General features: G+C 47.9%; 1 protein-coding gene across 38 annotated transcripts in view; it reads left to right on the forward strand.

The window, feature by feature from the left end:
* Nucleotides 1–27,740, forward strand: part of LOC134927837 (uncharacterized) — a 1,188,393-nt gene that overhangs the window by 302,075 nt on the left and 858,578 nt on the right. The window contains exon 30 of one of the 38 annotated variants that reach the window (XM_063922886.1): nt 9,031–9,138. The exons of the other annotated variants lie outside the window; for them this stretch is intronic. Coding sequence (XP_063778956.1) covers nt 9,031–9,138 — 108 coding nt within the window. The remainder of the gene's footprint in view (nt 1–9,030; nt 9,139–27,740) is intronic. 38 annotated transcript variants of the gene reach the window in all.

A 27,740-nucleotide genomic window follows, 5' to 3' on the forward strand; every position in this document is an offset into this window, starting at 1 on the left:
AAATAAAGCTTTAGGATCAGGTGGTGTGCACTGGCTCCTCCCCCTATGACCCTCCTCCAAGCCTCAGTTAGGTTTTTGTGCCCGTCCGAGCAGGGTGCAATCTAGGTGGCTCTCCTAAAGAGCTGCTTAGAAAAAGTTTTTAGGTTTTTTATTTTACAGTGAGTCCTGCTGGCAACAGGCTCACTGCAACGAGGGACTTAGGGGAGAAGAAGTGAACTCACCTGCGTGCAGGATGGATTGGCTTCTTAGGCTACTGGACACCATTAGCTCCAGAGGGATCGAACACAGGCCCAGCCATGGAGTCCGGTCCCGGAGCCGCGCCGCCGACCCCCTTGCAGATGCCGAAAAGTGAAGAGGTCCAGAAACCGGCGGCAGAAGACTTTTCAGTCTTCATGAGGTAGCGCACAGCACTGCAGCTGTGCGCCATTGTTGTCACACACTTCACACCAGCGGTCACGGAGGGTGCAGGGCGCTGCAGGGGGCACCCTGGGCAGCAATGAGAATACCTTGTTCTGGCTAAAAAATACATCACATATAGCCCCTGGGGCTATATGGATGTATTTAACCCCTGCCAGGTCTCAGAAAAACGGGAGAAGAAGCCCGCCGAAAAGGGGGCGGGGCCTATTCTCCTCAGCACACAGCGCCATTTTCCCTCACAGAAATGCTGGTGGGAAGGCTCCCAGGCTCTCCCCTGCACTGCACTACAGAAACAGGGTTAAAACAGAGAGGGGGGGGGCACTTATTTGGCGATATGATTATATATATTAAGATGCTATAAGGGAAAAACACTTATATAAAGGTTGTCCCTGTATAATTATAGCGTTTTGGTGTGTGCTGGCAAACTCTCCCTCTGTCTCTCCAAAGGGCTAGTGGGGTCCTGTCCTCTATCAGAGCATTCCCTGTGTGTGTGCTGTGTGTCGGTACGTGTGTGTCGACATGTATGAGGACGATGTTGGTGAGGAGGCGGAGCTATTGCCTGTAATGGTGATGTCACTCTCTAGGGAGTCGACACCGGAATGGATGGCTTATTTAAGGAATTACGTGATAATGTCAACACGCTGCAAGGTCGGTTGACGACATGAGACGGCCGGCAAACCAATTAGTACCTGTCCAGGCGTCTCAAACACCGTCAGGGGCGTTAAAACGTCCTTTTACCTCAGTCGGTCGACACAGACACGGACACTGACTCCAGTGTCGACGGTGAAGAAACAAACGTATTTTCCTTTAGGGCCACACATTACTTGTTAAGGGCAATGAAGGAGGTGTTACATATTTCTGATACTACAAGTACCACAAAAAAGGGTATTATGTGGAGTGTGAAAAAACTACCTGTAGTTTTTCCTGAATCAGATAAATTAAATGAAGTGTGTGATGATGCGTGGGTTTCCCCCGATAGAAAATTATTGGCGGTATACCCTTTCCCGCCAGAAGTTAGGGCGCGTTGAGAAACACCCCTTAGGGTGGATAAGGCGCTCACACGCTTATCAAAACAAGTGGCGGTACCGTCTCCAGATAGGGCCGCCCTCAAGGAGCCAGCTGATAGGAGGCTGGAAAATATCCTAAAAAGTATATACACACATACTGGTGTTATACTGCGACCAGCGATCGCCTCAGCCTGGATGTGCAGCGCTGGGGTGGCTTGGTCGGATTCCCTGACTGAAAATATTGATACCCTTGACAGGGACAGTATTTTATTGACTATAGAGCATTTAAAGGATGCATTTCTATATATGCGAGATGCACAGAGGGATATTTGCACTCTGGCATCAAGAGTAAGTGCGATGTCCATATCTGCCAGAAGTTGTTTATGGACACGACAGTGGTCAGGTGATGCAGATTCCAAACGGCACATGGAAGTATTGCCGTATAAATGAGAAAAAGACAACGTCTTTTCAGCCTCAGTCCTTTCGTCCCCATAAGGGCAAGTGGGCAAAAGGCCAGTCATATCTGCCATGGGATAGAGAAAAGGGAAGAAGACTGCAGCAGGCAGCCCAGTCCCAGGAACAGAAACCCTCCACCGCTTCTGCCAAGTCTTCAGCATGACGCTGGGGCCGTACAAGCGGACTCAGGTGCGGTGGGGGGGTCGTCTCAAGAGTTTCAGCACGCAGTGGGCTCACTCGCAAGTGGACCCCTGGATCCTACAAGTAGTATCCCAGGGGTACAGATTGGAAATTCGAGACGTCTCCCCCTCGCAGGTTCCTGAAGGCTGCTTTACCAACGTCTCCCTCCGACAGGGAGGCAGTAGTGGAAACAATTCACAAGCTGTATTCCCAGCAGGTGATAATCAAAGTACCCCTCCTACAACAAGGAAAGGGGTATTATTCCACACTATATTGTGGTACTGAAGCCAGACGGCTCGGTGAGACCTATTATAAATCTGAAATATTTGAACACTTACATACAAAGGTTCAAATCAAGATGGAGTCACTCAGAGCAGTGATAGCGAACCAGGAAGAAGGGGACTATATGGTGTCCCGGGACATCAGGGATGCTTACCTCCATGTCCCAATTTGCCCTTCTCACCAAGGGTACCTCAGGTTCGTGGTACAGAACTGTCACTATCAGTTTCAGACGCTGCCGGTTGGATTGTCCACGGCACCCCGGGTCCTTACCAAGGTAATGGCCGAAATGATGATTCTTCTTCAAAGAAAATGGACGATCTCCTGATAAGGGCAAGGTCCAGAGAACAGTTGGAGGTCGGAGTAGCACTATCTCAAGTAGTTCTACGACAGCATGGGTGGATTCTAAATATTCCAAAACCGCAGCTGTTTCCGACGACACGTCTGCTGTTCCTAGGGATGATTCTGGACACAGTCCAGAAAAAGGTGTTTCTCCCGGAGAAGAAAGCCAGGGAGTTGTCCGAGCTAGTCAGGAACGTCCTAAAACCAGGAAAAGTGTCAGTGCATCATTGCACAAGGGTCCTGGGAAAAATGGTGGCTTCTTACGAAGCGATTTCATTCGGCAGATTTCACGCAAGAACTTTTCAGTGGGATCTGCTGGAAAAATGGTCCGGATCGCATCTTCAGATGCATCAGCGGATAACCCTGTCTCCAAGGACAAGGGTGTTTCTTCTGCGGTGGCTGCAGAGTGCTCATCTACTAAAGGGCCGCAGATTCGGCATTCAGGACTGGATTCTGGTGACCACGGATGCCAGCCTGAGAGGCTGGGGAGCAGTCACACAGGGAAAAAATTTCCAGGGAGTGTGATCAAGTCTGGAGACTTCTCTCCACATAAATATACTGGAGCTAAGGGCAATTTACAATGTTCTAAGCTTAGCAAGACCTCTGCTTCAAGGTCAGCCGGTATTGATCCAGTGGGACAACATCACGGCAGTCGCCCACGTAAACAGACAGGGCGGCACAAGAAGCAGGAGGGCAATGGCAGAAACTGCAAGGATTCTTCGCTGGGCTAAAAATCATGTGATAGCACTGTCAGCAGTGTTCATTCCGGGAGTGGACAACTGGGAAGCAGACTTCCTAAGCAGGCACGACCTCCACCCGGGAGAGTGGGGACTTCATCGGGAAGTATTCCACATGATTGTGAACCGTTGGGAAAGACCAAAGGTGGACATGATGGCGTCCCGCCTGAACAAAAAACTGGACAGGTATTGCGCCAGGTCAAGAGACCCTCAAGCAATAGCTGTGGACGTTCTGGTAACACCTCTGCTTCTCATACCCAAGGTACTGAGAATTATAAGACGTAGAGGAGTAAGAACTATACTCGTGGCTCCGGATTGGCCAAGAAGGACGTGGCACCCGGAACTTCAAGAAATGCTCACAGAGGACTCATGGCCTCTGCCGCTAAGAAGGGACTTGCTTCAGCAAGTACCAGGTCTGTTCCAAGACTTGCTGCGTTTGACGGCATGGCGGTGGAACGCCGGATCCTAAGGGAAAAAGGCATTCCGGAAGAGGTCATTCCTACCCTGGTCAAAGCCAGGAAGGAGGTGACCACACAACATTATCACCACATGTGACGAAAATATGTTGCGTGGTGTGAGGCCAGGAAGGCCCCACGAAGAAATTTCAACTCGGTCGATTCCTGCATTTCCTGCAAACAGGAGTGTCTATGGGCCTCAAATTGGGGTCCATTAAGGTTCAAATTTCGGCCCTGTCAATTTTCTTCCAGAAAGAATTGGCTTCAGTTCCTGAAGTCCAGAAGTTTGTCAAGGGAGTATTGCATATACAACCCCCTTTTTGTGCCTCCAGTGGCACTGTGGGATCTCAACGTAGTTCTGGGATTCCTCAAATCACATTTTAAACCGCTCAAATCTGTGGATTTGAAATATCTCACATGAAAAGTGACCATGCTGTTGGCCCTGGCCTCGGCCAGGCGAGTGTCAGAATTGGCGGCTTTGTCTCACAAAAGCCATATCTGATTGTCCATTCGGACAGGGCAGAGCTGCGGACTCGTCCCCAGTTTCTTCCTAGGGTGGTGTCAGCGTTTCACCTGAACCAGCTTATTGTGGTACCTGCGGCTACTAGGGACTTGGAGGACTCCAAGTTGCTAGATGTTGTCAGGGCCCTGAAAATATAGGTTTCCAGGACGGCTGGAGTCAGGAAAACTGACTGGCTGTTATCCTGTATGCACCCAACAAACTGGGTGCTCTTGCTTCTAAGCAGACGATTGCTCGTTGGATTTGTAGCACATTTCAACTTGCACATTCTGTGGCAGGCCTGCCACAGCCTAAATCTGTCAAGGCCCATTCCACAAGGAAGGTGGGCTCATCCTGGGCGGCTGCCCGAGGGGTCTCGGCATTACAACTCTGCCGAGCAGCTACGTGGTCGGGGGAGAACACGTTTGTAAAATTCTACAAATTTGATACCCTGGCTAAAGAGGACCTGGAGTTCTCTCATTCGGTGCTGCAGAGTCATCCGCACTCTCCCGCCCGTTTGGGAGCTTTGGTATAATCCCCATGGTCCTGACGGAGTCCCCAGCATCCACTAGGACGTCAGAGAAAATAAGATTTTACTTACCGATAAATCTATTTCTCGTAGTCCGTAGTGGATGCTGGGCGCCCATCCAAAGTGCGTATTGTCTGCAATACTTGTACATAGTTATTGTTACAAAAAAATCGGGTTGTTATTGTTGTGAGCCGTCTGTTCAGAGGCTCCTACGTTTGTCATACTGTTAACTGGGTTCAGATCACCAGTTGTACGGTGTGATTGGTGTGGCTGGTATGAGTCTTACCCGGGATTCAAAATCCTTCCTTATTGTGTACGCTCGTCCGGGCACAGTATCCTAACTGAGGCTTGGAGGAGGGTCATAGGGGGAGGAGCCAGTGCACACCACCTGATCCTAAAGCTTTATTTTTGTGCCCTGTCTCCTGCGGAGCCGCTAATCCCCATGGTCCTGACGGAGTCCCCAGCATCCACTACGGACTACGAGAAATAGATTTATCGGTAAGTAAAATCTTATTTTCCTTCCTCTGTTTTTGAGAATCATGGAAGTATTGGACCGGCATCATCTCCCCCTTCTTTTTTCCCCTCCCTTTTGTTTTTTCTCTTTCCTTTCTATTTTTCATTTTTATGTTTGTTTTGTTTTCTTGTATTGTTGTTATTTACGATTACAGACTTATAGTCAACGCATAATTGTCTCTATGTAGTTAAGATGCTTTGTATGATCTGTAATGAAAATTTCCTTAATAAAAATATTTCAGTAAAAAAAAAAAAAATTCTGCAATTGGTGGACTTATACGGCAGTACCCCAGGACTAATACAGCAGTACCCCTGGACTCATACGGCAGTGTCACACAGGATGGCACTTTTCAAAAACTAGGCACCAAACAGCACCTCATGCAAAGATGTCGAAGAGGTGCAATGAGGTAGCTGTATGACTAAGCCAAGCGACACAAACAATTCCCACTGGAATTATACGTCCAAATCACTGGAATTAATTGGCAAGATAACTGTAATTGATAATTATAAATCACTGAAATTGTCAAAATCACTGGAATTATACGTCCAAATCACTGGAATTAATTGGCTAAATCACTGGAATTATACGTCCAACTCACTGGTATTAAATGGTAAAATCTCGCTATCACCTGCCTAGTGAAGTGGAATCTAGATGGGATTTGGTACTGGGGACACAATACCTCCATCAATTGTCTAAATCCCACTGCACTAATGGCGGATACCGGACGCACGTCTAACACCAACATAAGTGTCAAGGCCTCAGTTATGAGGGCTTCCATCGTCATGTGAAGCTGAACCACTAGTCATGAACATAGGCCAGGGTCTCAGCCATTCCTTGCCACTCCGTGTCGTAAATGGCATATCGGCAAGTTTACGTTTCTCAGACCATTTAAATTTCTTTTTTGGGTCTTTTTACTGAACTTTGGATTTTTGGATCTTACATGCCCTCTACTATCACATTGGGCATCGGCCTTGGCAGACGACGTTGATGGCATTTCATTGTCTATGTCATGGCTAGTGGCAGCAGCTTTAGCACTAGGAGGAAGTGGTTCTTGATCTTTCCCTATTTTATCCTCCAAATTTTTGTTCTCCATTATTTTTTTGGAGTTATATAACACAATATGCGTCACAGGAATGACTGATGGCCAGGACACTACCACTGGTCTGATGCAACACAACAATACTGTAAGGGACTTGTGGTGGTAGTTGTTATTATTATTATACGGCAGCAGTGGACATATAGCAGCAGCGTATATCGTCACTGGAATTACTGATGACACAGGACACTACCACTGGTCTGATGCAGCACAACAGGTTGTTAGAATTGTTATACTGCAGCAGCGTATATCGTCACTTGAATTACTGATGACACAGGACACTACCACTGGTCTGCACAACACAGCACCACTTTATACAGCTACACTGGATATAGGGCAGCAGAGAACACCAACACTGTGAATGGCTGGACTGATACAGCACAATACACTGACTACACTGGACTGGTCTGCACAACACAACACCACTTCACGGCTACACTGGATATATGGCAGCAGAGAACACCAACACTGTGACTGCCTGGACTGATACAGCACAATACACGGACTACACTGGACTGGTCTGCACAACACAGCACCACTTCACGGCTACACTGGATATATGGCAGCAGAGAACACCAACACTGTGACTGCCTGGACTGATACAGCACAATACACTGAGTGACTACACTGGACTGGACTGACCAGCACAACACTTGCCACCCCACTTTCCCGCCTCAACACACAGACACTGAACACTGAGGACACATCCTCTCTCTATCTCCGAGACTGGAGTGAAAATGGCGGGGGCGCGCGGCTCCTTATATGGAATCCAATTCCCGCGAGAATCCGACAGCGGGATGATGAAGTTTTGACGCGTTCGGGTTTCCGAGTCGAGGGAAAATTCGAGCCTGGCTCGGATCCGGTCTCAGAAGGCAAAGTTCGGTAGGGTTCGGTTCTCTGAGAACCGAACTCGCTCATCTCTACTTTTTATTCAAAATGTTTTATTCCAGTGGCATGTCAGGGCTAATGCTTAACTCCCATGTTTCGCTACTTCTTTATTACTTATCCAGGGCCCAACAGTTCTGGTGCTTGTACTGTGCTCGTTCTCTTCAGTGGGCACAAAAACAGGTTCAGCAATCGCCAGACAGCTACTAGTTAGTCCTACAGTAAATGGAAATTATTACCTTCCTTCCTCACTTCCTTTGGCATTCTCTAAATTCTGTAGCAATCCCTCTCGCTGCTGAATTTGACACTCTGTGGTCATGTCTGTATATAAAATGCATTTGTACCAAGGGGCAGCAATTTTGTTTTTCTTTCTCCTGCGCTTTCCAGTATGAAAGGTTTATTACCTGTATACGTATGTTTTTCTGTATGTGTGTATATAAAGATATATAGAGATATAGAGAGATAGGGATAGATAGATAGATAGATATACAGATACATATAATTTATTTATTTTAAGCCCGAGGTGCGTGGCTTCATCACCCAGTGGACAGTGTAAAAACCATGCTGGGGGCGTAGGACTGTAGACTCTCTTTAAAAGGAGAAGGGCCCTGTTATTCCCCAACCCCTCCGAGCCAAAAGGCCTACTGAGGGGAAAAAGGATCTTCTGGTCCCCCCTTGCCGAAGTGCAGAGGGACCCCTTGAATCCCCGACCCCCAGAGCCAAAAGGCCCCTTAGGGAGCAAGGGTCTTCTTACTTCCCTCCTCACTGCTAGAGGTCAGCCCTTTCTCCCCAGGGGAACGAAAAACCTTCAGCCCTACCCAAATGGAGAGTGAATTGGCTACAAGGGGAGAGGGTGGCCCATAAGGTTCTCACCTAAACCACACAAAGACGTGAAAACACACACACAAACGAAAAACATAAAATGTGTGGTAAAGTGCAAACGTACGTGAAAAAATAAATCAATAAATATCCCCAGCCAAATGGCCAGGGAAAAAGTAAGAATTATCCTTGCCCTAGCCAAAAGCCAGGGCAAAAGAAAAAGTGTATGCAGTCAGAAGTGGTGAAGTGCAAAGTGCCATTCTAGTGTGAGGTGGGTTGCTCACCAGTGCGTTTTCAGGCATTGCTAGCAACAGGGGCACAATAGCACCCCTGGCTTCAGGTTGCTCCCGACCTCCAGCCAGACCAAGCTTCGTATCTGCTCCACGTGGTGGGTCTTCATTCCACACCAGGGGCCTCTCACGCCCCCAGTGTAAAAACAGATGTTACACAATGAGTTCCCTTTGAGCAGATACTACACTTGATCTTAGCCAAAATTACCTGTATACGTATTACTCAGTTGATGAGCTGTATGTCATGCGTAGACAATTCCCTTGATGATGTTAATTGCAAAACATGTCCTTACCATGATGGGGCTGTCTTGAATTAACATGGAAACCAAAGATATCAATTTTTCTCATTCAGGGCAGTTCAGGTTGTGGTGTTCTAAGCTTCCATTGTTTGCCTTCATGCAGGATCATTCATTTCACTCCTTTAGTTTTCCACAATTTAGAATTTTCAGTAGAATTAATCTTAAAGATTATCATCCTTCATTGTTTTAAAAGTAGTAAATCGGATGTCTTTTATATTTTATGCAGGAATCATTTGAGATTGACAATGACAGTGAAGCAATGACTGCCACAGGGCTCTCAAGCAAACTGACAGCTGACCTAAAGTTATGTTCAGAAAGGAAAAAAGAAGGGGCTGTAAGTTCATCCTTCATATTGTGTTTCCAATGCATCTTTGTATTTGGATTACTGCTTGAAATGTTATAAGATACCAACTTAAACTATTTAATGACAATCTAAAGTCTGTGCCCTTTCATTTACTTTTGTTTCAGTGTTTTATTGTAGCAGGTAAACATCCCTTCTTGATGGTAAATGTGTATCTGATGAAGTCATACATCTTTGTACTTGTACCTTGCAGTCACGCAAAACAGCCCCTCTTGGCACGCTAGGTCGCGTGAGAATCCTCTAGCGTTGGCCATCTTTTTTTGCTTGAAAATGCATCTTAGTCGCATGAGGAAAATGTGCTGATTAATTTGATATAACACTAATTTCTTTTTCATCCACTAGGGGTCACTAGAGTACTCTTGGGATATGGATGGTGCGATAGCAGGGATAGGCCATTTAAATGTGTAACCCTCCCTCCCATCCATACTCCCAAGATGCCTCAGTTTTTTTTAATGTGCCTCATGGGATGGCACAATATTCTGGACTGGACTCCAGACCTTTTCTTTTTACTTTTCTTTTTACTTTTTAATTTTTCACCACAGCCCTTCCCAGCTTACTAAGAAATGTGGATCTGGGTCTGTGTGTGCTGCTGTTGGCAGAAGAGGCTTGTCTGTGCTCAATCAGATGAGCCCCGCCATAGACCTATATCAGCTTTAGCTGATTCAGCCCAAGGCTGCAGGAGCTGGACGACGCTTGAATGGAGAAGCCCCGTCAGAGCCTCCACTTAATTTCCACAGTGGGATACAGGTAAGGAGCGGGCAGGAAGCTTACACTGCCACTGCTCCGTTTTACATTAAGTGTAAGTTTACTGGAGAGCGAGCTGCCGTCCCGCTATGTGTGTGCATCCCTGCCCAGCCGCGGTCAGCAATGCTGCCGCTGCTGGGCGCCCGCCACTCACCCATGTTAAAAAGCAGTGGGACAGACTAACAAGTCCGCGGACAGCATCACGGCTGCCGCGGCTCTCCCTCACTGCACCCTGGCCAGCTCTGACAGATAGCGCTGCCGCTGGCTGCCATCACTCCCTTCCAGGTACGCAGCATTACGGCTGCCGCGGCTCCTCTTCCCTACTCTGCTTCCCGGCCGCGGACAGCTCTAACAGATAGCGCTGCTGCTGGCCGCCGTCACTCCCTTCCGAGCCTGTACCGTCACGGCTGCACGGCTCGCCTTCCCTGATCTCCGGCCACGGACAGCTCTTACTGCTGCCGCGGACCGCCAGTCAGCTTCACTGTATTAAGCTGAGGGAGGAGATTGCTGGTAGTGCATTAAGCTGGGGGGGGAGATCGCGGTTAGTGATAGCCGACCTTACAGACCTGCCAAAGCATTCCTACCAATAAAATAATAGAGATAGAGATAATAGTTATGTCACTTAAACAGGCTATTCAGCCTGAAATCTGGCTTTTATCGTTCGTATGGGAAAATTAGCACATGGCCACTTCCTCATTCTTCTTCCAGGACTTTGGTGTTGGCTCTACAACACAGCGACTAGAGGGGACAAGGATGTTTGTTTGACTTACAGTGAAGCAATAGTACTGTTTATAGACACAAATTTAACAGATTTAACAGATTTTACTGTGATACCAAGTACACTGCACTTCTGGCTTATACACACTTTAGTTAAAAATTTTAACTGAGTCGTGGAAACTTGTCTTTCACTGTATACTTGTTTGTATGTGTGCATGAGTTAAGTTAATGCAAAATCAAAGAAGCAGCATACCTGTGAGAGTGAGTTAGTGTCTTGCAAATACAGGTCCAAATACGGACCTCTGACCGGATCCACCTTGGATGATGATGGCAGTTGTGATGGCTAATTTGTAGTCAGAGTTGGCCGCTGCGTGGAAAATAGTGAGGCTGCTAAATCTCATTCTGGGTTACTACAGTCTGAGCAGCCAGAGTGGGCTCAGAATATGTCTAGAACTTTGGTATAGTTCAATTCCTAATACTGGTCATCGTTTGTCACACAATTTACCAGTTTCAGCGGTGTTGCATTCTGATGATTCAATGCCAGAAGGAAGGTGAATTGGGCCGGGAGTCACTGATCGCCCAGGCAATGATAATCTCATCAGGCAGTACGTCATGTACTACATTTCACTTAGACAGAGGAGGACTGGGTTTTTTCCTTATTCAGATTCTATTAATAAGCAGTTAACGGAAGCATGGAAAAATCCAGATACAGGGTTTTCTATGCTAGGTAGTTTTATGCCTAACTACCCGTCCCAGAGTCTGATTACTAAATGGGGAAAAAATTTCACCACCAGTGGATTCCTCGGTTTCAAAAATTTCTAATAGGTTGACTATTCCAGTCCCAGCTGCAACGACGCTTAAATAACCATCAGAGCGTAAGATAAAAGATATGCTAGAGTCCGTGTATACAACAATGTTGCTTGGACCTGCTTTAGTTGGCGTTTGGCTTTCTAAAGCTTGTAGTTGCATGGCCAAAACAGCTCAAGTTAGGCCTACAGAAGGATCTTTCCAAAGACCAGCTTATGTTTCTTGCTGATCACAAGTGTGATTCGGCAGAGTATTTAGATATGGCTTCTACGGACATCGGCCAGGTTAGTTTTCGGCTTTCAGCTTCACTAATTGCGGCCCGATGGACACTTTGGCAAAAAAAACAATAGAGCGTTGCCTTATACTGGCAATGTGTTATTTAGTCCTTAGTTGGAAAAATGGATTTCTCAGGCTACTGGGGGGGGGGGGGGGGGGGAAGGAGGGAAGGAGTCTGTTTTTCTACCATCACCGCACCAGTTCCTAAAAGTAAATACGCTGGACCAGCGTTCAAATCGTTTAGAACTCAGTCCTTTTGAGGCCGCGCTCAAGGAACAACCGTACGTAGTAGAGTGGTAGAAGACATGGTTTAAAAAAAAAAAAAACACGAACCATCGTCAGGACACAGTCAGCTCACAATCCAGTGGAATGATGGGCTTCCGGGACATCTGAGATCTGCAGTCGTGGAAGCACACCTTCAAGCCTTTCACTTGGCTTGGGTTTCATATTCAAAGGTTACAAAATAAGAGTTCGATTTTCTACCACCAATGGGGGTTTTCAAGACAGGCCTGCCTGGGTCAGGGGACAAAAGGCAGTTCTGCAGACCGTGATTCAGTCTTTCGTATATTCAGCAGTTTTGATTCAGGCAAGGTTATTATTCCAATCTTTTTGTAGTACCAAAGCCGGAGGGCTCGGTCAGACCGATGTTGAACCAAAAGGGGCTCAATCAGTAAGTCACTTACTACAGATTCAAGATGGAATCCCTGCGGACATTGTTTGCAGGTTTATAACCTCAGGACTCCATGAGTTTGCTGAATTTCAAGGATGCGTAATTACACATTCCGATTTGGTAGGCAGTTCACATAAATTTCAGGCACTACCGCTTGGTCTCTCATCAGTGCCTCGGGTATTCACAACAGTGATGTCTGGGATGATAGCTCATCTCAGATACCTGGCAGTGATAATAGTTCCGTACTTAGGTGACCTTCACATCATGACTTCGTCTCAACACATACTCGTTCACAATGCCTTACTACCGTACAGTGTACTGGTTCAGCACGGTTAGATTGTTAACTTCAACAAATCAAGCCTCGTTCCGTCTCAAAGAATTACATTTCTAGGAATGATTCTAGATATAGTGGATCAACGGATTTACCTGCCAGAAGAGATAGCACAAGTATTCGTCATCTGGTACAATTAGTGCTCAAACCACGGACGGTCTCTGTGCACTTGTGCCATCGGCTGTTGGAAAAGATTGTGGCATCTTTCGAAGTAATCCAGTTCGAAATATATCACTCACGTCCTTTTCAGCTAGATCTTCTAGCACAGTGATCAGGCTAACATCTACAGATTCGTCAGATGATGCTGTTGTCGTCAGGGGCCAGAGTATCACTACTCTAGTGGATCCACATACAACATCTCGCTGCGGGAAGACTGTTCAGAGTCTGCAATTGGATAATTTTGCCAATGGACGCAAGTCTCATTTGTTGGGGAGCAGTGCTCCTACATCAAAAATTTCAGCAGAGAAAGATTGCTCTCAATAAATGTCCTTCAACTCGGGAAAATCTACAATGCTCTGCATTTGGCAGTTCAGATACTCCAGACTCAGACATTTCACGTTCAGTCAGACAACGTGACAGCAGTCACATACATCAACAAACAAGGACTCGAAGTTGCATGGCCATGCGAGAAGTTACTCGAATCCTAAATTGGGCCGAGCATCAACAAGTGATGTTGTCGGCAGTATTCATGCCAGTAGTGGACAACTGGAAGGCAGATTATCTCAGCCGTCAGGATTTTCACGTCCACAGATGCGTTGATCCGCAATTTAGTGTTTAATTTTCATTCAGGAGTATGAGCTTTACATCCAGAAGTGTTCCAGATGATAGTCCAGCGGTGGGGTTACCCACAAGTGGATCTGCCATCTCGCCAAACTCATCAGACACCCCAGTAGGTGTCCAGAACATAAGATCCAAAGGCAGTGCCAGTGGATGCTCTCACAATAGCGTGTCCGAACAGCCCGGTGTATCTATTTCCACCATTTCCGCTGCTTCCTCGGTAGCTAAAGCGGAACAAAAGAGAATCCACTACAGTCGTACTAGTGGCGCCTCATTGGCCTCGGAGAGTGTGGTTCTCGGATCTCTACGGTCTACTCGCAGACGATCCATGTCCGCTTCAGCTACGTCCAGACCCCGGCAGTTGAAATCGGTCTCTTAAGATGAGAGGGCATTCCACAGTCTGTTATACCAACCATGTTACGTGCTAGGAAGCCAGTTACAGCAGCTCATTCTCACAGGATTTGGCGAGCTTATATAGGTTGGTGTGAATCTCGGAAGTTTCCGACATCATCTTTCACGTTATCCCGCCTTTTGTTAGTGTTTGTTAAAGTTTCTAACTTGGAAAACCAGTGTTTCTCCTAGCCTTAGCTTCGGCAAGGCGTGTTTCAGAATTGGGTGCCTTGTCATGCAAGCCACTGTATCTGCTATTTCATGATGACAGAGCGGAACTTTGGACGAATCCCGCTTTTCTACCAAAGATTGTATCTTCTTTTCACATCAACCAATTGTAGTTCCTGTTTTTTCAGAAGGTTCAGGAACTCCAGCTACTTTCATATCTATGTAGCCAGAACATCACCAGTTCATAAAACAGTTACATTGTTTGTTCTCTCTGTGATGCAGTCAAAATAGGTTGGCCAGCTTCCAAGCAGACATTGGCCAGATGGATTAAGCAGACCATTCATCAGGCTTACTTTAATGCTAGTCTACAACCGCCTGCATCCATTTCAGCACATTCCACACGTTCTGTGGGAACGTCATGGGCAGCAGGTCATGGAGCAGCTACATGGTCATCGGTGCACACGTTGATGCGCTATTACAAAATTGATACGTTTGCAGCATCAGCATCTAGCTTTACCCGTCTAGTGTTACAGGTGCCAACCAGCTCTCCCACCCAAGGGAGAAACTTGGGTATGTCCCAAGAGTACTCCAGTGACCCCTAGTGGATGAAAAAGAAAATAGGATTTTGGTACTTACCAGATAAAACCTTTTCTTTGAATCCACAGGGGGCACTAGACGCACCCAGAGCAGTTTCTCCTGGTATGTGGTAAGTTCAATAGTTCTCACCGACTTGTTCAAATGTTAAGGTGATATCTATTATTATGTCAACTTTATAGTTGTCTGTTATGTTATAATGTTATATGTAATTATCCATTGTTCATCCTCTTTCACTCCTATTCGGCTCATTTAAATGTGCCTATACCTGCTATTGCACCGTCCATATCCCAAGAGTACTCCAGTGCCCCCTGTGGATTCAAAGAAAAGGATTTATCTGGTAAGTACCAAAATCCCATTATCTGTGTGTGACTGAGACTCTGTACACGAAGTGCTACAATGTAGGAGCCGCAGCTTTTTTTCATATTCAAGTTGTGTTTCTGCCCTGTATATAGACTCAGTCACGCACAATATACAAGTGTCATATATCAAATTAATCAGCATGGTCTCCTTGTGTGCCATAGCCGTGTTGCAAATAAGACGCATTTTCTGCAAAAAAAGACACCCGGCGTTAGTAGAGTTGCACCAGATCGTTTTGCGCTGCATTGCGTATTGAAGCTGGATGTATGAGCATACCTCTGTACCTAGGATTTTTAAATTACCCTTATAAAATTAGCGTTTTTTCTCTTGCTATTCTGGTTTAAGAAAAATGTGCATATAGCTTTAAATGTGCCTGTTCACTGTGTGTTGAAATCACATGGTTTTTAGATTCAGTTAATGATGTGCAGTCACTAAAATTAAATTTCTCTATCGGGGTCCACAGTGATCCACACGATCTACCTTGGGATATATAGTAGCGACAGCGGAATGGGCACCAATCCGTTAAGATTTTCAGACTCCCAGGATGCCTCCCGACTCAGGCAATTCAGGAGCCGAACCACTTCAAGCGGTTGGGCTGCAAATTTTTCAGCAGCTGTAAGCTTTGTTATTTTATAGTATTTTTTCTTTTTATGAGTGATCTTTCTATGCATCTTAAATGTATAAGGTAAAGACGCTCCAACTCACCGCCGGGTTGCGACAACTCTTACCTCTATGTACACTGCTGCTTTGGCGGGCGTCAGACTGGATGTACTAGCAAGTTCATACTGACGATCCCAGGCTGCAGCCGGAGAATGGGGAAAAGGTAAGGCATCGGTTACCGATCAGCGGTACAAGACGCATATAACGCAGCCTTACGGTTCCGTGGCGGAGACTACCGGACAGTAGCTGATGCATCTGTCACCTCAAGTGCACCAGCGCTAGGCCATAGCGATCATAGGTTCTGGGGATCAGAAAAGACCGCAATCCCTGAGGTTGATGTCAGCAGTGGGGAGTAAGTTGCTCCCCTGGTCGCCCTCCCACCAGTTCATGTCCAGTTTCCTCTAAGTTTCCTGCCATGAACTGATATTCCCGCTTCCGTCTGAGACACTTACACAAACAAGGTTCTGTCCAAGTTGCTGTGCAGCTGTGTCCGCTGGTGCATATGTTTCTCCCAGCCATCTATAGCGGTGTTACGGAGCGGGGCTTTAATCCCCCTGTATCTCACTCTCCTTATGCCAGTGATATGGCACTGAGCACCTGCTTACTGTATCCTGGAGTATTGAGTAGGTGCCTGATGCAAATGAGCATTGTGAACATTTAATGTTGTATTATTCGCTGTGCACCTGAATAAGCTATTCTCCGGTAATGTAATGCAGTAATGTTTGTTCCTACCTACTTATATATATTGAGTAGTTGAAGAATGTGCTCATATTGAATAATGTATATGTGTGCATGTGTATATATAATGTATTTCTCTTACGTCCTAGAGGATGCTGGGGACTCCGTAAGGACCATGGGGTATAGACGGGCTCCGCAGGAGACATGGGCACTATAAAGAACTTTAGAATGGGTGTGCACTGGCTCCTCCCTCTATGCCCCTCCTCCAGACCTCAGTTGATTCCTGTGCCCAGAGGAGACTGGGTGCATTACAGGGAGCTCTCCTGAGTTTCTCTGAAGAAAGAATTTTGTTAGGTTATTTATTTTCAGGGAGCACTGCTGTCAACAGGCTCCCTGCATCGTGGAACGGAGGAGAGAGAAGCAGACCTACTTAAGTGATAGGCTCTGCTTCTTAGGCTACTGGACACCATTAGCTCCAGAGGGAGTCGGAACGCAGGTCTCCTCTCGCCGTTCGTCCCACAGCCGCGCCGCCGTCTTCCTCACAGAGCCGGAAGATAGAAGCCGGGTGAGTATAAGAAGAAAGAAGACTTCAAAGGCGGCAGAAGACTTCAGATCTTTCCTGAGGTAAGCTCCCACACACAACACACACGAGCAGGCACTGATGGGTGCAGGGCGCAGGGGGGGCACCCTGGGCAGCAATATAAACCTCTAGGACTGGCATATAAGTATATATAGGCTGCGGAGGCAGTAGTTATAAAAATCCCCCGCCAGTTCTACAAAATTGAGCGGGACCGAAGCCCGCCGCTGGAGGGCGCGGAACTTGGTCCCACAACACTAACCAGCGCCATTTTCTCCACAGTGTATTGCAGAGAAGCTGGCTCCCCGGACTCTCCCCTGCTGAACACGGTGACACAGGGCTGAAAAGAGGGGGGGGGGGGGGGGCACTTGTAAGGCGCAGTGAGTGTATTACACAGACAATTATATATATATATATATGCACTATATTATCTGGGAATTTGCTTCCAGTGTCAGTTGGCACTGGCTGTGTGCTGGCATACACTCTCTCTGTCTCTCCAAAGGGCCTTATTGGGGAACTGTCTCCATATAAATATATCCCTGTGTGTGGGGGTGTCGGTACGAGTGTGTCGACATGTCTGAAGCGGAAGGCTCATCTAAGGAGGAGGTGGAGCAGATGATTGTGGTGTCTCTGTCGGCAACGCCGACACCTGATTGGTTGGACATGTGGAATGTTTTAAATGCAAATGTGACCTTATTACATAAGAGGTTGGACAAAGCAGAGTCCAGGGAAAAAGCAGGGAGTCAATCCATGGCTTTGACTGTGTCACAGGGCCCTTCAGGGTCTCAAAAACGTTCTCTATCCCAAATAGCAGACACTGATACCGACACGGATTCTGACTCCAGTGTCGACTACGATGATGCAAGGTTACACCCAAGGGTGGCCAAAAGTATTCATTATATGATTATTGCAATAAAAGATGTTTTGCATATCACAGATGACCCCTCTCTCCCTGACACGAGGGTGCGCATGTATAAGGAAAAGAAACCTGAGGTAACCTTTCCCCCATCTCATGAGCTGAATGAGTTATTTGAAAAAGCTTGGGAAACTCCAGACAAAAAACTGCAGATTCCCAAGAGGATTCTTATGGCGTATCCTTTCCCTGCACAGGACAGGGTACGGTGGGAATCCTCGCCCAGGGTAGACAAGGTTTTAACGCGCTTGTCCAAGAAGGTGGCGCTACCGTCTCCTGATATGGCAGCCCTCAAGGATCCTGCTGATCGCAGACAGGAAACTACCTTAAAATCTATTTATACGCATACGGGTGCTTTACTTAGACCGGCAATAGCATCGGCATGGGTATGTAGCGCAGTTGCAGCTTGGACAGATACCTTGTCAGCTGACATTGATACCCTAGATAGGGATACCATTTTATTGACTTTAGGTTATATTAAAGACGCAGTCTTATATATGAGAGACGCTCAAAGAGACGTTGGGCTGCTAGGTTCGAGAGCCAATGCCATGGCGATTTCTGCTAGGCGAGCCCTGTGGACCCATCAATAGACGGGTGATGCCGACTCGAAGCATATGGAGGGTTTACCTTACAAGGGTGAAGTTTTATTCGGGGAAGGTCTTGCGGACCTGGTTTCTACAGCTACCGCGGGTAAATCTACCTTTTTGCCTTTTGTTCCCCCCGCAGCACAACAAAACTCCGCAATATCAGTTGCATAAGTCCAGAAGAGTTCGGGGCTCATCCTTCCTCGCCAGAGGTAAGGGTAGAGGGAAAAGAACGCCTGCTTCGGCTAGTTCCCAGTAACAGAAGTCCTCCCCGGCTTCTACTAAATCCACTGCATGACGTTGGGGCTCTACTGAGGGAGTCCGCACAGGTGGGGCCACGTCTTCAACTTTTCAGCCAGGTCTGGGTTCTGTCAGGCGTGGATCCTTGGGCGATGGAAATTGTATCCCAAGGCTACAAACTGGAATTCGAAGAGGTGCCCCCTCGCGGATTTTTTAAGTCGGCCTTGCCAGCTTCTCCCCCAGAGAGGGCAGTAGTGTTAGCTGCAATTCAAAAGCTGTGTCAAAAGCAGGTGATTATCAAGGTTCCCCTAGTCCAACAGGGGAAAGGGTACTATTCGACCCTGTTCGTGGTCCCGAAGCCGGATGGCTCGGTCAGACCGATTTTAAATCTAAAATCCCTAAACCTGTACTTGAAAAAGTTCAAATTCAAGATGGAATCGCTTCGGGCAGTGATCTCCAGTCTGGAAGGGGGGGATTTTATGGTGTCACTAGACATAAAGGATGCATACCTTCATGTCCCCATATATCCTCCTCATCAGGAGTACCTCAGATTCTCTGTACAGCACTGTCATTACCAGTTTCAGACGCTGCCGTTTGGGCTTTTCACGGCCCCGAGAATTTTCACCAAGGTGATGGCGGAGATGATGGTGCTCCTGCGCAGGCAGGGGGTCACAATTATCCCGTACTTGGACGATCTCCTGATAAAAGCGAGATCGAGAGAACAATTGCTGAAGAGCGTATCGCTCTCCCTGAGAGTGCTACAACAGCACAGTTGGATTCTAAATCTGCCAAAGTCACAGTTGATTCCAACAACTCGACTATCATTCCTAGGCATGATTCTGGACACGGAACAGAAGAGGGGTTTTCTCCCAATGGAAAAAGCCCAGAACCTCCAGAACATGGTCAGACACCTGCTAAAACCAAAAAGAGTGTCTGTTCATCAATGCACTCGAGTTCTGGGGAAAATGGTGGCAGCCTACGTGGCCATCCCTTTCGGCAGGTTTCATGCGAGGACATTTCAGTGGGACCTTCTGGACAAGTGGTCCGGGTCCCACCTACAAATACATCACAAGATAAGCCTGTCCCCCAGGGCCAGGGTGTCTCTCCTGTGGTGGCTGCAGAGTGCTCACCTTCTAGAGGGTTGCAGGTTCGGCATTCAAGACTGGGTTCTGATAACAACGGACGCGAGCCTCCGAGGATGGGGAGCAGTCACACAAGGAAGACATTTTCAGGGACTATGGTCAAGCCAGGAGGCTTGTCTGCACATCAGCGTACTGGAATTGAGGGCCATATACAACGGCCTACGACAAGCGGAGAATCTTCTTCGCGACCTACCGGTTCTGGTTCAATCAGACAACGTCACAGCAGTGGCTCATGTAAACCGCCAAGGCGGGACAAGGAGCAGAGTAGCAATGGCGGAAGCCACCAGGATTCTTCGCTCGGCGGAAAATCACGTAAGCGCTCTGTCAGCAGTGTTCATTCCAGGAGTGGACAACTGGGAAGCAGACTTACTCAGCAGGCACGATCTCCATCCAGAGAGTGGGGACTTCATCAAGAAGTTTTTGCAGAGATAACAAGTCTTTGGGGAATTCCTCAAATAGACATGATGGCGTCACGCCTCAACAAGAAGCTTCAGACGTATTGTGCCAAGTCAAGGGACCCTCAGGCAGTAGCGGTGGATGCCCTGGTGACACCATGGGTGTTTCAGTCGGTCTATGTGTTCCCTCCTCTTCCTCTCATCTCAAAAATATTATGAATCATAAGACGAAAAAGAGTACAGACAATACTCATTGTTCCAGATTGGCCTCAAAGGGCCTGGTACTCAGATCTTCAGGAAATGCTCACAGAAGATCCATGGCCTCTTCCTCTCAGGGAGGACCTGTTACAGCAGGGGCCCTGCATGTTCCAAGACTTACCGCGGTTACGTTTTGACGGCATGGCGGTTGAACACCGAATCCTAGCTGGGAAAGGTATTCCGGAAGAAGTCATCCCTACGCTGATAAAGGCTAGGAAGGAGGTGACGGCGAAACATTATCACCGTATCTGGAGGAAATATGTTTCTTGGTGTGAAGCCAAACATGCTCCTACGGAGGATTTCCATCTGGGCCGTTTTCTCCACTTTCTACAGACAGGAGTGGATATGGGCCTGAAGTTAGGCTCCATTAAGGTACAGATTTCAGCCTTATCTATATTCTTTCAGAAGGAATTGGCTTCTCTCCCAGAAGTCCAGACTTTTGTAAAGGGAGTGCTGCACATCCAGCCTCCTTTTGTGCCCCCAGTGGCACCATGGGACCTTAACGTGGTATTACGGTTCCTAAACTCTCACTGGTTTGAACCGCTTCAGACGGTTGAATTAAAGTTTCTCACTTGGAAGGTGGTCATGTTGTTGGCCTTGGCATCTGCGAGGTGGGTGTCCGAATTGGCGGCCTTGTCTCACAAGAGCCCCTATTTGATTTTCCATATGGATAGAGCGGAGTTGAGGACTCGTCCTCAATTTTTGCCCAAGGTGGTTTCATCGTTTCATATGAACCAACCTATTGTGGTGCCTGTGGCTACGGGTGAATTGGAGGACTCCAAGTCCCTGGATGTAGTTAGGGCCTTAAAAATCTATGTAGCCAGGACGTCTCGGGTTAGGAAAACGGAAGCACTGTTTGTCCTGTATGCGGCCAACAAAGTTGGCGCTCCTGCTTCGAAGCAGACTATTGCTCGCTGGATCTGTAACACGATTCAGCAGGCTCATTCTACGGCAGGATTGCCGTTACCAAATTCGGTAAAGGCCCATTCCACTAGGAAGGTGGGCTCTTCTTGGGCGGCTGCCCGAGGCGTCTCGGCTTTACAGCTTTGCCGAGCAGCTACCTGGTCGGGTTCAAACACTTTTGCAAAGTTTTATAAGTTTGATACCCTGGCTGATGAGGACCTTGCGTTGCTCAGTCGGTGCTGCAGAGTCGTCCGCCCTCTCCCGTCCGGTCTGGAGCTTTGGTATAAACCCCATGGTCCTTACAGAGTCCCCAGCATCCTCTAGGACATAAGAGAAAATAAGATTTCTCTGACGTCCTAGTGGATGCTGGGAACTCCGTAAGGACCATGGGGAATAGACGGGCTCCGCAGGAGACTGGGCACTCTAAAAGAAAGATTAGGTACTATCTGGTGTGCACTGGCTCCTCCCTCTATGCCCCTCCTCCAGACCTAAGTTAGATTTCTGTGCCCGGCCGAGCTGGATGCACACTAGGGGCTCTCCTGAGCTCCTAGAAAGAAAGTATATGTTAGGTTTTTTATTTTACAGTGAGACCTGCTGGCAACAGGCTCACTGCAACGAGGGACTAAGGGGAGAAGAAGCGAACCTACCTGCTTGCAGCTAGCTTGGGCTTCTTAGGCTACTGGACACCATTAGCTCCAGAGGGATCGACCGCAGGACCCCCTTGGTGTTCGTTCCCGGAGCCGCGCCGCCGTCCCCCTTACAGAGCCAGAAGCATGAAGATGGTCCGGAAAATCGGCGGCAGAAGACTTCAGTCTTCACCAAGGTAGCGCACAGCACTGAAGCTGTGCGCCATTGCTCCTCATACACACTTCACACTCCGGTCACTGAGGGTGCAGGGCGCTGGGGGGGGGCTCCCTGAGCAGCAATAAAAACACCTTGGCTGGCAAAATAATCACAATATATAGCCCCAGAGGCTATATATGTGATAATTACCCCTGCCAGAATCCATAAAAAAGCGAGAGAAAAGTCAGCGAAAAAGGGGCGGAGCTATCTCCCTCGGCACACTGGCGCCATTTTCTCTTCACAGTGTAGCTGGAAGACAGCTCCCCAGGCTCTCCCCTGTAGTTTTCAGGCTCAAAGGGTTAAAAAGAGAGGGGGGCACTAAATTTAGGCGCAATATTGTTTATACAAGCAGCTATTGGGGAAAATTCACTCAGTGATAGTGTTTATCCCTACATTATATAGCGCTCTGGTGTGTGCTGGCATACTCTCTCTCTGTCTCCCCAAAGGGCTGTGTGGGGTCCTGTCCTCAGTCAGAGCATTCCCTGTGTGTGTGCGGTGTGTCGGTACGGCTGTGTCGACATGTTTGATGATGAGGCTTTTGTGGAGGCGGAGCAGATGCCGATAAATGGGATGTCGCCCCCTGTGGGCCGACACCAGAGTGGATGGATAGGTGGAAGGTATTAACCGACAGTGTCAACTCCTTACATAAAAGGCTGGATGACGTAACAGCTATGGGACAGCCGGCTTCTCAGCCCGCGCCTGCCCAGGCGTCTCAAAGGCCATCAGGGGCTCAAAAACGCCCGCTCCCTCAGATGGCAGACACAGATATCGACACGGAGTCTGACTCCAGTGTCGACGAGGTTGAGACACATACACAATCCACTAGGAACATCCGTTACATGATCCCGGCAATAAAAAATGTGCTACACATTTCTGACATTAACCCAAGTACCACTAAAAAAAGGGTTTTATGTTTGGGGAGAAAAAGCAGGCAGTGTTTTGTTCCCCCATCCAATGAGTGAATGAAGTGTGAAAAAGCGTGGGTTCCCCCGATAACAAACTGATAATTTCTAAAAAGTTACTGATGGCGTACCTTTTCCCGCCAGAGGATAAGTTACGCTGGGAGATATCCCCTAGGGTGGATAAGGCGCTCACACGTTTGTCAAAAAAGGTGGCACTGCCGTCTTAGGATACGGCCACTTTGAAGGTACCTGCTGATAAAAAGCAGGAGGCTATCCTGAAGTCTGTATTTACACACTCAGGTACTAGACTGAGACCTGCAGATAGTGCTGCTGCAGCGTGGTCTGTAACCCTGTCAAACAGGGATACTATTTTGCAAACATAAGACGTCGTCTTATATATGAGGGATGCACAGAGGGATATTTTGCCGGCTGGCATCCAGAATTAATGCAATGTCCATTCTGTCAGGAGGGTATTAGAGACCCGACACTGGACAGGTGATGCTGACTTTAAAAGGCACATAGAGCCTTATAAGGGTGAGGAATTGTTTGGGGATGGTCTCTGGGACCTCGTATCCACAGCAACAGCTGGGAAGAAAATTTTTTACCTCAGGTTTCCTCACAGCCTAAGAAAGCACTGTATTATCAGGTACAGTCCTTTCGGCTTCAGAAAAGCAAGCGGGTCAAAGGCGCTTCCTTTCTGCAGAGGGAAGAGGGAAAAAGCTGCACCAGTCAGCCAGTTCCCAGAATCAAAATTCTTCCCCCGCTTCCTCTGAGTCCACCACATGACGCGGGGGCTCCACAGGCGTAGCCAGGTACGGTGGGGGGCCGCCTCAAAAATTTCAGCGATCAGTGGGCTCGCTCACAGGTGGATCCCTGGATCCTTCAAGTAGTATCTCAGGGGTACAGGCTGGAATTCGAGGCGTCTCCCCCCTGCCGTTTCCTCAAATCTGCCTTGCCGACAACTCCCTCAGGCAGGGAGGCTGTGCTAGAGGCAATTCACAAGCTGTATTCCCAGCAGGTGATAGTCAAGGTGCCCCTACTTCAACAAGGACGGGGTTACTATTCCACACTGTTTGTGGTACCGAAACCGGACGGTTCGGTGAGACCCATTTTAAATTTGAAGTCCTTGAACACATACATAAAAAAATTCAAGTTCAAGATGGAATCGCTCAGGGCGGTTATTGCAAGCCTGGAGGAGGGGGATTACATGGTATCCCTGGACATCAAGGATGCTTACCTACATGTCCCCATTTCCCATCCTCACCGGGAGTACCTCAGATTTGTGGTACAGGATTGCCATTACCAATTCCAAACACTGCCGTTTGGACTGTCCACGGCACCGAGGGTCTTTACCAAGGTAATGGCAGAAATGATGATACTCCTTCGAAAAAAGGGAGTTTTTAATTATCCCGTACTTGGATGATCTCCTTATAAAGGTGAGGTCCATAGAGCAGTTGTTGGTCGGAGTAGCACTATCTCGGGAAGTGCTACAACAGCACGGATGGATTCTATACATTCCAAAGTCACAGCTGGTTCCTACCACACGCCTGCTGTTCCTGGGGATGGTTCTGGACACAGAACAGAAAAAAGTGTTTCTCCCGCAGGAGAAAGCCAAGGAGCTGTCATCTCTAGTCAGAGACCTCCTGAAACCAAAACAGGTATCGGTGCATCACTGCACACGAGTCCTGGGAAAAATGGTAGCTTCTTACGAAGCAAAATTCCATTCGGCAGGTTCCATGCAAGAACCTTTCAGTGGGACCTCTTGGACAAGTGGTCGGAATCGCATCTTCAGATGCATCGGCTGATAACCCTGTCTCCAAGGACCAGGGTATCTCTACTGTGGTGGCTGCAGAGTGCTCATCTTCAAGAGGGCCGCAGATTCGGCATACAGGACTGGGTCCTGGTAACCACGGATGCCAGCCTTCGAGGCTGGGGGGCAGTCACACAGGGAAGAAATTTCCAAGGACTTTGGTCAAGTCAGGAGTCGTCCCTACACATAAATATTCTGGAACTGAGGGCCATTTACAATGCCCTAAGTCTGGCAAGGCCTCTGCTTCAAAACCAGCCGGTACTGATCCAATCAGACAACATCACGGCAGTCGCCCATGTAAACCGACAGGGCGGCACAAGAAGCAGGATGGCGATGGCAGAAGCCACAAGTATTCTCCGATGGGCGGAAAATCACGTCTTAGCACTGTCAGCAGTGTTCATTCCGGGAGTGGACAACTGGGAAGCGGACTTCCTCAGCAGACACGACCGACACCCGGGAGAGTGGGGACTTCATCCAGAAGTCTTCCAACTGTTGGTAAACCGTTGGGGAAGGCCACAGGTGGACATGATGGCGTCCCGCCTAAACAAAAAACTAGATATTGCGCCAGGTCAAGGGACCCTCAGGCAATAGCTGTGGACGGTCTAGTGACACCGTGGGTGTACCAGTCGGTTTATGTATTCCCTCCTCTGCCTCTCATACCAAAGGTATGGAGAATAATAAGAAAACGAGGAGTAAGAACGATACTCGTGGTTCCGGATGGGCCAAGAAGAGCTTGGTACCCAGAACTTCAAGAAATAATATCAGAGGACCCATGGCCTCTACCGCTCAGACAGGATCTGCTACAGCAGGGGCCCTGTCTGTTCCAAGACTTACCGCGGCTGCGTTGGACGGCATGGCGGTTGAATTCCGGATCCTAAAGCAAAAGGGCAATCCGGAGGAAGTCATTCCTACGCTGATAAAAGGCAGGAAAGAAGTAACCGCAAACCATTATCACCGTATTTGGCGAAAATATGTTGCGTGGTGTGAGGCCAGGAAGGCCCCAACAGAGGAATTTCAGCTGGGTCGTTTTCTGCACTTCCTACAGTCAGGAGTGACTATGCGCCTAAATTTGGGTTCCATTAAGGTCCAGATTTCGGCTCTGTCGGTTTTCTTCCAGAGAGAACTGGCTTCACTGCCTGGAGTTCAGACATTTGTAAAGGGAGTGCTACATATTCAGCCCCTTTTTTGTGCCTTCTGTGGCACCTTGGGATCTCAACGTGGTGTTGAGTTTCTTAAAATCACATTGGTTTGAGCCACTTAAAACTGTGGATTTGAAATATCTCACGTGGAAAGTGGTCATGTTATTGGCCTTGGCCAGGCGTGTGTCAGAATTGGCGGCTTTGTCATGTAAAAGCCCTTATCTGATTTTCCATATGGATAGGGCAGAATTGAGGACTCGTCCCCAGTTTCTTCCTAAAGTGGTATCCGCTTTTCACTTGAACCAACCTATTGTAGTGCCTGCGGCTACTAGGGACTTGGAAGATTCCAAGTTACTGGACGTAGTCAGGGCCTTAAAATTTTATATTTCCAGGACGGCTGGAGTCAGGAAAACTGACTCTTTTTTTATCCTATAGGCACCCAACAAAATAGGTGCTCCTGCTTCTAAGCAGACTATTGCTCGCTGAATTTGTAGCACAATTCAGCTGGAGCATTCTGCGGCTGGATTGCCGCATCCTAAATCAGTAACAGCCCATTCCACGAGGAAAGTGGGCTCATCTTGGGCGGCTGCCCGAGGGGTCTCGGCTTTACAGCTTTGCCGAGCTGCAACTTGGTCAGGGGCAAACACGTTTGCTAAATTCTACAAATTTGATACCCTGGCTGAGGAGGACCTTGAGTTCTCTCATTCGGTGCTGCAGAGTCATCCGCACTCTCCCGCCCGTTTGGGAGCTTTGGTATAATCCCCATGGTCCTTACGGAGTTCCCAGCATCCACTAGGACGTCAGAGAAAATAAGATTTTACTCACCGGTAAATCTATTTCTCGTAGTCCGTAGTGGATGCTGGGCGCCCATCCCAAGTGCGGATTGTCTGCAATACTTGTATATAGTTATTGCCTAACTAAAGGGTTATTGTTGAGCCATCTGTTGAGAGGCTCAGTTATATTTCATACTGTTAACTGGGTATAGTATCACGAGTTATACGGTGTGATTGGTGTGGCTGGTATGAGTCTTACCCGGGATTCAAAATCCTTCCTTATTGTGTCAGCTCTTCCGGGCACAGTATCCTAACTGAGGTCTGGAGGAGGGGCATAGAGGGAGGAGCCAGTGCACAGCAGATAGTACCTAATCTTTCTTTTAGAGTGCCCAGTCTCCTGCGGAGCCCGTCTATTCCCCATGGTCCTTACGGAGTTCCCAGCATCCACTACGGACTACGAGAAATAGATTTACCGGTGAGTAAAATCTTATTTTTAAACCTACCGGTACATCTTTATCTCCTAGTCCGTAGAGGATGCTGGGTGCCCGTCCCAGTGCGGACTACTTTCTGCAAGGCTTGTATATAGTAATTGCTTACATAAGGGTTATGTTACAATTGTAATCAGTCTTTGCCTGATACTGTTTTGTTGCATACTGTTAACTGGTTGCGTATATTCCATGTTAAACGGTGTGGATGGTGTGGGCTGGTATGAATCTTGCCCTTGGATTAACAAAATCCTTTCCTCGTACTGTTAGTCTCCTCTGGGCACAGTTCTCTAACTGAGGTCTGGAGGAGGGGCATAGAGGGAGGAGCCAGTGCACACCCATTCTAAAGTTCTTTATAGTGCCCATGTCTCCTGCGGAGCCCATCTATACCCCATGGTCCTTACGGAGTCCCCAGCATCCTCTACGGACTAGGAGAAAA

Source organism: Pseudophryne corroboree, chromosome 5, assembly GCF_028390025.1.
Source record: "Pseudophryne corroboree isolate aPseCor3 chromosome 5, aPseCor3.hap2, whole genome shotgun sequence".
Taxonomy (NCBI): domain Eukaryota; kingdom Metazoa; phylum Chordata; class Amphibia; order Anura; family Myobatrachidae; genus Pseudophryne; species Pseudophryne corroboree.